General features: G+C 42.0%; 1 protein-coding gene across 1 annotated transcript in view; it reads right to left on the reverse strand.

Moving 5' to 3' along the window:
* Vps53 (VPS53 subunit of GARP complex) overlaps positions 1-11,489 on the reverse strand; it is a 135,372-nt gene that overhangs the window by 119,964 nt on the left and 3,919 nt on the right. The window contains exons 2-3 of the mRNA XM_031354443.1: positions 9,339-9,419; positions 836-885 (exon numbers count right to left, since the gene is read on the reverse strand). Coding sequence (XP_031210303.1) covers positions 836-885; positions 9,339-9,419 — 131 coding nt within the window. The remainder of the gene's footprint in view (positions 1-835; positions 886-9,338; positions 9,420-11,489) is intronic.

Here is an 11,489-nt window from a genome sequence, read left to right on the forward strand (position 1 = left end):
GCACCTGATGATGACATGGCGAGTCAGGCCCTGGGTTAACCAAAGTTTAATTCTGGGCCACACCCAAGTCAACCTGCAGATTCAATATTATAGTTACAGGTGACCAAAAGATATAACCCCATCTCCATAGCTGGTCTTAGCACTACAAAAAAGGCAAGCCTATTAAAGAATAAAAGCATTAAAACATTGCAGAAAAGTTATTCCTTCTTTGAAAGTTAACATCTCTTCTTCCTTTTCTTTTTCTTTTTAATAGGGTCTCATATATATCCCAGGCAAGTCTCAAGCTTACCATATAGCCAAGGATGACCTTGAACTTCTGATTCTCTGGCCTCTCGCTCCCACATGCTAAGACTCTAAGTGTTTGCACCCACGCATGGTTTATGGGTTTAAACCATGCTTCGAACTGAATCTGGGGCTCATGTTACTATGTTGGGTTAGCACTCTACTAAGTTACATTCCCAGCCCTGATGATTTTGTTGTCTTGTTTTAAGACAGGGTCTCATTGTACAGCCCTGGCTATATAAAACAGGCTGCCTCCAAACTCAGAGACCCACTTGTGTCTACTCCTGAGTGCTGGGATTAAAGGTGTGCACCACCACAGCCTACCTCATGATAACTGCTTTGAACAGTCTGTTCCAGCTCCCTTCATTTTGTATGGACAGTTAAACACTGGCCAAAGAATTAAGCTCTTTGCCATAGAGTTTACATGAAAAGCCACAAGAAAAGAATTATTTTTAAATTTGAGATTTCAGTGCTTTCATAAAAAAAAAAAATGTGATTCAGATGACTAGATTAACAATATGTCTTTCATTAAAAATCATATGGTATAACTTACCTTATTTTCAGTCTAATTTTGTTCACAACATCGTCAATGTTTGCCAGAGACTACAATAAAGAAAAAGAGAATGCTGGCTGTTAATTTCTTTTTTGGAATTCTCTTTCACAGGGAAATAATGCACTAAAGGGAATGTTTATGACACCTCAAGAAGTTTGATCTTGACACCACATTTAATTCTTTTAAAAATCATCTTATTTTTTTAAAATGTGTTGGTTTGTATGCAAGTGCACATGGTGTATGTGTGTGCATGCATGTATGCCTACTCTTTGAGCACACATAGATGCACAGGCCAGAGGGTGACATCGGGGTCTTCCTCACTCCCCACCTTACGTACTGAGGCAGTGTCTCTCACTCACACGCAGAGCTCACCAATTCACCTAGTCTTCCCTGCCAGCTTGCTCTGAGTGCTGAGATTATAGGCAAACCACCATGCCCAGCATCTACATGGGTGCTCAGGATCCAGACTCAGTCCCCACACTTTTTCCCCTCAGCAGTTGTGTGCTGAGCCATCTTCTCAGCCCAATTCCTTTTAAAACCAAGCAGTAGCTGACAAACACATCCGTTCTCTTTTGAGTTTTACTGAAACACAGCCACATTAGTCAGCTTCCATATGTCTATGGTTGCTTGTGTCCTATAGTAGCAGAGCTGGGAAGCTGTGCCAGGCACCGCAGGACCTATAAAGCTTAGAAGATTGTCTGGCCCTTTATGGAAAGTTTGCTAACACAGAATATATAAGGTTGTGGGCTGGATGTGGTGGCGCATGCTTTTATTTCCAGCACTCAGGAGGCAGAGCCAGAGGAGTCTCTTGCGTTCTAGGCTGGCCAGCATACAATGTGAGACCCTGTCTCAAAAAAAAAAAAAAATGACTATGACAAAATCATAAAACAAACTACAGAAAGAAATGGGATGAATGACTATAGCCATACCAAAATGTCTAATTCTTATACACCACTGCTGGGGAGAGCCAGGAGCAAGGCTACAGACTACACAACTCTACTGAGGCAATTCCAAAACAGGTTACTACTCACCCTAGAACCCAAACAACAGCTCTCTGAGGAAGCAGACTAACACAGCCAAGAGAGGTTCCTGGCCGGGCGGTGGTGGCGCATGCCTTTAATCCCAGGACTTGGGAGGCAAATCTGTGAGTTCGAGGCCAGCCTGGTCTACAGTGTGAGTTCCAGGACAGCCAGGGCTACACAGAGAAACCCTGTCTCGAAAAAAAAAAAAAAAGAGAGAGAGAGAGAGAGAGGTTCCTGAGGACATTGTGTTAGTCCTCAAGGTCCTCCTCGAGCGATGGTGCCCTTCAACTGGGAAAATTCATCAGCTGCTCAAGCCAGGCATAATGGTACACACCTGTAATTCCCAGCACTCAGGAATCTAAGTATCAGTCTACCTACTAAGCCTCTTTCTAAAAAAAAAAAATTAAATTACATTTAAAAAAAAAAAAAGGCAGGCAGAGGTGGCGCACACCTTTAATCCCAGCACTTGGGAGGCATAGGCAGGTGAATCTGAGTTAGAGGCCAGCCTGGTCTACAGAATGAGTTCTAGAAAAGCAGGAACTGCATGAGAAACCCTGTCTCAAAAAAAAACAAAAACAAAATTAAATACCTCTCTAAAAATACCTTACCCTGCACTAGGCAAATAAAATTACTTTTATGACTGCAGATGTGTTAGGAAAACATCTAGAAGACCATATACATTAGTAGTTGTGTACTTGTAACATGCCAGTGGCTGAAATTAGAAAATCTGAATTAGTAGCTTTAGGAAAAGAATAATTTCAGTGTTTCTTCTCTTTGCCTCTGAGTATTTGCCTATATTTTAATTCATCGATACTGATTGCTATGGGATAGTGAAAACAGACCTGAAGAGAAAATACGGTGAAATGATGCCCCCTGGTGGAAGATGGAAGGATGGTAATTTTCTAAGTCCCCTTCTCTTCCCCAACACATACTTTTTCTCAAAAGGAACTATGCTTAAAAATTAAAAATTGCTTCTGGCTCTCTGCTTCCAGGAACAGACTCAATGCCACATTACCTGTCCACACAACTTCCGTTAAGCCAAGGTTTACTCAGAATTTTCAGAAATGCAAGAATAGTCAGTCAGAGGTGAAGGTGAAATTCAGAAAAGAGAAGCTATTTTAATGAGGAAATACAACTCAAGTGGGGTGAATTTAGTCTTAATCTGTTAGGTTAGTCCCTTCCCAACTGGACTGTGTATGATTTAAATCACTGCCCATGTAGGAACAGCGGTGAGTTGTCCAGGACCACATACTTGTCCATTCTGCCTCTGCCAACTCGCTGGAGGGCAATTGTTCAACATCCCTGAGTTTCTAAGGAAAATGGGCATAACAGTTCCTGGCCTACTAACTCTGCTGGAAGCTACTCTTAAAACATCAGTAATGTGTGTGTGTGTGTGTCTGTGTGTGTGTGTGTGTGTGTGTGTGTGAGAGAGAGAGAGAGAGAGAGAGAGAAAGAGAAAGAGAGAGAGTGAATGTTTGTGTGTGTGTGTGTGTGCCTGCAGGTATGTGCATTCAAGTACCATGGCTTGAGCACAAATGTCAAAAGACAGTTTGTGAGGGTCAGGTCTCTTCTGTTGTGAGTCCTGGGACTGAACATAGGTCCTCACATAGGTCCTCAGGCTTACGGCATGTGCCTTTACCTGTTGAGCCTTCTACCAGTCTATATATATCAGTGTATATAGTCATTGTCTATCTCTGTCTGTCTGTCTGTCTGTCTGTCTGTCTGTCTCTGTTCCCCCCTTCTCTCTCTTGTCCTCTGTCTCTGTCTGTCTGTCTCTCTCTCTCTCTCTCACACACACACACACACACACGTTGGCTTAAAAAATGTTTTAAGACCAGATGGTAGCAGCACACATCATTAATTCCAGCACTCCTCAGAAAGCAAAGCCAAGCAGATCTCTGAGTTTGAGGCCAGCCTGGTCTACAGAGTGAGTTCCAGGACAGCCAGGGCTACACAGAGAAATCCTGTCTCAAAAGAAAAACAAAGTATTTGAGAAATCTGGACGAAGGCAGCCAGAAGTTCTACTTTGTCACCACACCTTTCTAAATGAGGGACATGTCAAGATAATGTTTTACATACTCATGGATAATGATATATATATATCATATATAATTATACACTATAAGATTGTTTTAATTACAAATATAAAATATTTATATTTAAAATTGTCAAAACATATTCACAAGCAAAAACCTAGACAGTAAGAGCATGTAGTGAAATGCAGGCTTCCATTTGCCTAGTTCCACCTAACTGCAGCTTCTCTTTAGCAGAGGCCATGGCTCTGAGCCAACTTCTGGCTTACTTTCTCAGACAATCTGAGTAAAAAACACATCCAAGGATTGGCTACACCATGCCTTTTCACTCAGCCATTTGCCTGGGAGGTCATTCCACACCAGTCAATCAATACAGACTGCACTACTATAGACATCTGATAATTTAATAATTCAAGAAATGAATTCTCTTTAGACAAGAAGGTCTTAGTTAAACTACATTATTTTTTCTTCTTTCTCTCTTTCCTTCTTTCTTTCTTTATTCCTTCCTTCCTTCCTTTCTTTCTTTCTTTCTTTCCTTCTCCTCCTCTTCTTCTGCATACAATATTGCTTTCTAAGAATTGCCCAAAATAATTATACAGATGTGGAACTGTGTTTTAAAAATCAAAGAGGGCTAGTGAGATGGCTCAGCAGGTAAAAGATTTTGCTGTACCAACCTGATGAGTCTGAGTTTTAGAAACTACAGTAGATGAAAATAACCAACTCCAAAAGCTGTCCTCTGACCTCCAAGAACACACTGCGGTACAAACATGCCTACACACATGAATATTTAAAATGGCAAAGACCTGTAGACAAGGGCCACTGATTGGGGAAAAAAAGCTTAGGGCTCAAGGGCAGTTTATCTGATTAATGGCCCTTATGCCCACCCTGAGAGACACTGGACAGGCAGGTTAGGAAACAACAAAGGCATGGCAGTACACAAACAAGGTTATCAAAAGAAGAGGAAGAAGACTCAACTCGGGACATAAGCTCAGTGATAGAGCACTTGCCTAGCACATGTAAAGCCCCAGATCATGCACACCCACAAAAACCCTGCACTTAATTGCCTGATAGATGTCTTTCCTATTGAACAAGCACAAGTGAGAGGTGCTATCAATTAATTTGTTCACCTCACAGAAAATCCCTTGGGTCATATGAAAAACACTACCATACTCCTCCAGGTTAAAATTCAGGAAGTGGGTTCTGAGAGGACAGTCTAAGGTTCTGGAGATCTGTCTGATTCTAGTCGCTTTTTTTTCCTTCATCTTTTAGGTTGTTTTGAAGTGCTGGGGCCTGGTTTCTGCTAGGCCAGTGTTCTATCACTGAGCTACACCGCACGCTCTCTCTTTGTGATGGCTGACCCTCCTTTACACCTGTGTCTGATAGCGCTGACATGCCCCATCTGTTCAGTGTAGCCTATGAGGTGGGAGTCTTCCCAGGAGTGGAAAGAAAGCCCTGTGGGAATCCAGCATCTGGATATACTGCTGCTTGACACATCTCTTTGACAACCACTCATCTGATTTGGTTGTAATGGGATTGTACTGCCAAATGCTTTATTGAAAACCATTTCCTTCTTTTTAATAATTCATGCTACTCAGAGAAGATTCAGATCCTTGGTAAAATCATCTCATATTCTCAAGAAAGTGTAAGTGCTTTGAGTGTTACACTCTACTCTTCTATGGAAATAGGTGTGTTTTTAACAACAGATTGGGGTCATTTGTCACCTGCAAAAGCAAAAAATAAAGTCTGTTTGTTTTATTTGTTTTCTTTCTACTTGATAAAAAAAAACAGAGCACCTTGAAGATCAGTAAAAAATATTTTTTTGTTATTATTTTTTAGATATGTTTTTGACAAGGCTGGCCATCAGACAAGGGTGGCCTTAAATTCATGGTCCTCCTGCAGTGGAGTTATAGGTGTGTATACCACAACTAACAAATCAAAGTTTGTTTACTTATTTATTTGTTTTTTTTAAGTTTGTACTTATTTTATGTGTGAGTGCCTATAAGCATGAATGTGCACCACATGTATGCCTAATGCCTGAAAAAAACCATAAAAGGACACTGGAATCATGGAGTTGGCATTACAGACAGATTGGGGGAGGGGGGTTCGAATTGAACTTGGGTCCTCAGTAAGAGCCACAAGTGTTATAACCACTGAGCCATCTCTCCAGCACCTCAAGTGTTATAACCACTGAGCCATCTCTCCAGCACCTTGTGTGGGTTATTTTGAGTGTTTCAAGTAGGCCACACTGTTTTTAATACCCTCAGTATCCAGTAGCGAGACCTGAACTCCTGATCCTCTTGCCTCCAAGTTCTGGGATTACAGATGACACTGTGCTCAGCTAAGCTCTTTTTTTCTGTGCCCAAATTTCTTGATTATGCTAGTCTTTTCTTTTTCCCCCCTTTTCTTCTTTCCAGAATTAGAAATGGAGCCTCTAGCCTAACAAATGCTAGACAAATACCATTAGTAACATTAAGCTATATTTCCAGCCTGTTTTTTCTCTTGAGCTAGGAGTCTTGCTAGGTTGCCCTACCTGGTCTTTAATTCCCAGACTCAGGCAATCCTCAAGTGCTAGTGGCTTCCATAAATTTCATAGCATCTCCTCTCAATCCTCCAATAACATGAAAGCTTACTTTTTTTAAATTCACTGTAAGGAAGCTAAAAATGTTTCCAGATTATTGTCAGCACATATGGCTCCTCTCCAGCACCATGTAGGGGGCACTGTTATGTACAGAAAGCTGGGATTCCCTCATACTTAAAACTTGGGGAAGAGAGACATCTGAGGACTTGTGCCCCCCACTTCAGCCACAGCATCCATATACATGCAAGCCACTTAAGAGAAATACAGCCTCATCACCTCACAATGCCACTAAACCTGCAATATATAGACACCTCTGAAACTAACTCAATTTAAAACTAAGTATCTTTTATAGGCCTATAGTATGTATGTATGTAAGTATGTGTATTCTGAACATGAGTTAAAAGAACTGATAATTAGGCTACCACTTTCTACTGTTTTTTCTTGAAGATCCATAGGAATCTTGGCTGATAGATGACCTATTAGGTCTAACTGTAGGTCCAGGAAAATAAAATGTGGCCTGACTCTGTTGTGCACTTTCTGACTTACTGGAAGAAACTTCATTGCATACCATCATGCATGTAGAAGCATAGTCAGACAAGACACAAAACTGAAACTGGGGAATAACAAATGCTTTACCTTTAAAAAATGTGTGTGTGCACGTTTGTGTTATATATACAATCATTTCAGGTTTCAGGTGAAAACCTGGTGGCTTCCTAACTACAGCTTTCTAACAGAGGTTAGGAAAAATTCTACAAATTTTCTAACAGTAATTTGTTTGTTTGTTTGTTTGTTTAGTTAAATTGGCATTGTTTTTGTTGTTGTTTTGAGACAGGGTCTTGCTATATAGCCCTGGCTGCCTGGAAACTCACTATGTAGACCAGGCTGGCCTTGAACTCAGAGATCTCCTTGACTCTGCCTCATGAGTGCTGGGGATAAAGCTGTGCCTCATCATGTCCAGCAAACCAGCATTCATGATAAGATAGGAAAAGTAAAACACTCACATGGCTAAACCGGCTACCTTTAAGCTGGTTGTTACCAAATCTCTATCACTAGCCAAATTTCCCTCTTGCAGAAATGTTGAGCAATGAAGGCTATGCTACTTCAAAAGTTTCCAAAAAGACAGCCACACAATGTAACATTTTTCAAATTTTATTTTTAAAATTAATGATTTTTTAAAAATTTGACTGTTAAACCAAAAAAAAAAAAACCAAAAAAAACCAAAAAACTTTTGTTAGTTAAAACCCGAAAAAGATGAATGTTATTGGTAAAGTTCAGTATGAAGGTACGTTTGTTAGAACAGTGATGGGGAGGGTACCACACTCTTGAATATCCACCTGTATATTTCCACTCAATGGATGCTAGTGAGCCGTACACAGCCTACACTGCTCACACCCTCCACTGCCCCTGCTTACCACTGACACCTGCTCCTCTTCCCCCTTGCAGCATCGAGTAGTAGAGCAGGCTACAATCAACGTTTAGCATCCTTGCTGTGGCCTATCATGCCATTTTCTCAGCAGAGTCTCTGGATTCTTAAGCTTGCTTTCACCATGTCCAGTATGCCCCCTGTCACATTTCAGCTGAGCATTCTGTCATGATTACTTGTCACTCTGCTCATGATCCATAACACATGGAGAATGCATCATTGTCAAATGTTTAGAATGCCTGGTGCAATCAATACCAGACCAATGCTAAATTTTAACAGTGTAGTTGTGGTAGGAGTTAGGGCTGTGTACAATACAATGATCACTAGTGACAAAGACAATTCTATGCTGAATTATCAAAGTAGACCGTAAGTTCTGCATTAGTAAAGACCATTTAGTGGCTGACTTCCATCTTTGAATCAATCTCTCTCATCCAGCTCTACCAAATTAGGCAGAGTAGGCACTTTTTAGTTCTTGTCTTCCTCTGCACTCCATGAGACCAGGAGCTAACCTGCTATGTTGACCATTTCTCTCCAGTTTCTAAAACAATTCCTAATACTTATTATATGCTTCATAAACGACCAGTGGGCTTGACTGGCTGACTAAATAAATGAGCCCATCGTGAACTACCTGAAAGCTCCTGGGGTTTGGTGTCCTAAGGAACTTCTTACCTTTTTCCTGTACTCTCCCTTCCCTAGCTCTCTCACAGCATTCAACAGCATCCCTTCTGCTGATCATGAACATCTCAGTGCAAGGATGCATCCCCATGCCCAGGACAGTGACTGACATTCACTTAAGAGAATAACTGAAAAACACAGTCGGGCATGGTGACACACACTTGTCATCCCAGTGCCTAGGACAGTGACAGTATATGACAGGTACCCAGTAAACATTTGCTTAGTGAGGAAATGAAAACCCAAAATTGGGCATGGTGGCACATACCTGTCATCCCAGCACTGAGGAGGCAGAGGAAAGAGGTTAATGCTGGCTACACAGTGAAGCCATGCTGAGCTATATGAGACCCTGTGGGGGGCAGGTAGGGGGAAAATATATCTACTGGGCCTTCCCCCAATTTTGTGGCTTCTAACTTTGGATTACTGAAAGAAAACCCCATCTGGGCAAATCACACGACAAGAGAACATAAACAAAATGCCTACAACTTTACATTTTAAAAGCTGCTTTGTAACTTGGGGTTTATTCTGTCTACTTCGCTCCCACTTTTCCTTCCTATGTTATGAAACCATAATCTATAACACGAGCTTCTGTGAGCACTGAGGGAGACTCTCACAAACTAAAGGTACAATCTCTGATTATATGCTTGCCAAAGAACACCATGCTAATTACAAGGGAATTTGATTTGAACTTAATGTCATTTGTTTATCACACCAATCACAACATGCAGGACAACCAGAAGTCACTGGTGAAGGAAACCTAAAGCTGTATACTTACTTGCTCTGTTGGGAACAGAGTATTGATATACTCAACAGCGTTGAAGTCAGCTTGATCAAGAGGATCCTGGCTTGGGAATACCTACATAAAAACAGGGGTTATTGATTAAAACATCATGTTAGACAACGTGTGTGTGTGTGTGTGTGTGTGTGTGTGTGTGTGTGTGTGTGTGTCTGTTTGGGTTTTTGTTGTTGTTGTTGTTCCAATCAGAAGGAATGGGGCCAGCAAGATGACTCAGGGGGAGTCATACGGTCATATAAGCCTAGCAACCCCAGGTGGATTCCCAGATTCCAACTTCACAATGTTGTCTTCTGACTTCCACATACATGCTATGGCATATGTACCAGCATATCACATCATGTACACACAAAGAATGATACTTAAAACAAGGAAATAAAACTGCAAAAATATGGATTCAAAATTCAATCTTAGTATTACACAGTAGGCTCTTGAATACAAAACAAAACAAAAACAGAAAAATTCCAACTTTTTTTCATTTTATAACACTTCACATATAATGGATACTCTGGAAGATAGTTAGCTGCAGGGATACTGGAATCAAGGAAACAAGAGAGCAAAGCCATAAGGAAACAGAGGTAGGATGGGAACGACGCCTTCAAGCCAAGGAAACTAAACAGCACTGGCAACCATCAGAAGTAAGAAGAAAGCCAACCCAAGAGTCTTCAGAGTGATTATGGGCCTGCAGACACTGTCTTCTGATTTTGTTTTTTTTGTTTTTTGGGTTTTTTTTTTTTTTTTGAGAGATGATCTTACTATGTAACTCAGGCTAACTTGCAACTCATTATATAGCCCAGGCTACCCTCAATCTAGTCCTCCTGCCTCAGCCTCACAAGTACTTGGATTACAGGGGTATGCCAGAATGCGTGGTTCCTGTTAATATTTTTGATTCAAGGTTTCAGTCATCCAAAACTATAACAGGAAAAGACAAACAAAACAACATGTATTTGAGAGATTTTAGGATGGGACCCAAGGAACACCTACTGGCATCAATTCTGACCTTTCAGCACCTGCAAGGCTAACACCGCAGCACAGTAGAGATTGCAGTGTGGGCACCTCCTCCTAATAGAAGACTCAGACTGCTGACTCTGGTGTCTGAATGACAGCAGTCACATGCACTGAAGCAACATGCACCCATCCATTACTTTACTTATGTTTGTCTATAGTCAGTCACATGTGGTGTCCCAAAGCCTGTCAGGCCAGCACTAGGTGTAAGCAAGAGGATCAGGCATTCAAGGTCATCATTGTCAGCTACATAGCAAGCCTGAGGCTAGCCTGAGTTATATGACACTTCATTGCCCTTCTCTCAACATCCAGAGGAAACTCCACTCCCAGGCGCTCTGACACACCCAGGATCAGAGGTGAGCAAGAACCAACATCTGTCCCAACACTGGGAGTAACTGGGTCCAGTGGGACCAGGCACACAGGAACTCCACCAGCCTAGTGACTCTTGTTCCTTCTGGTCTGCCTGGGCTGGGGTCCAGAGCAGACCTTGGGCGCAAGCTCCACAGCCAGTCCCACAACACCCAGAGGAAGCTCCACTCCCAGGTGCTCTGACACACCCAGGATCAGAGGTAAGCAGGAACCAACATCTGTCCCAACACTGGGAGTAACTGGGACCAGTGGGACCAGGCACACAGGAACTCTACCAGCCCAGTGACTCGGGTTCCTTCCGGTCTGACTGGACTGGGGTCCAGAGCAGACCTTGGGCGCAAGCTCTGCAGCCAGTCCCACAACTCACAGAGAAAGCCACACTCCCAGGTGATTTAACAAGCCCAGGATCCCAGGATCCCAGAATCACAGGATCACAGAGTCAGCTTGATTCTGAGGAGTTCTGACACAACCAGGATCACAGGAAGGACAGGCTCCAGTCAGATTTAGCAAGGGCAGGTAGCACTAAAGTTAAACAGATGTGGGGGGAGGGGGGGAAGCGTAAGAAAATAAACAACACAAACCAAGGTCACTTGCCATCATCAGAACCCAATTCTCCCACCACAGCAAGTCCTGGACACACCATTACACCGGAAATGCAATATTCAGATATAAAATCACTTATATGATGATAATACAGGATCTTAAGAAAGACATAAATAGCACCCTCAAAGAAATACAGGAGAACATAGGTAAAGAGCT

Source organism: Mastomys coucha, unplaced genomic scaffold (genome assembly GCF_008632895.1).
Source record: "Mastomys coucha isolate ucsf_1 unplaced genomic scaffold, UCSF_Mcou_1 pScaffold5, whole genome shotgun sequence".
Classification (NCBI taxonomy): Eukaryota; Metazoa; Chordata; class Mammalia; order Rodentia; family Muridae; genus Mastomys; species Mastomys coucha.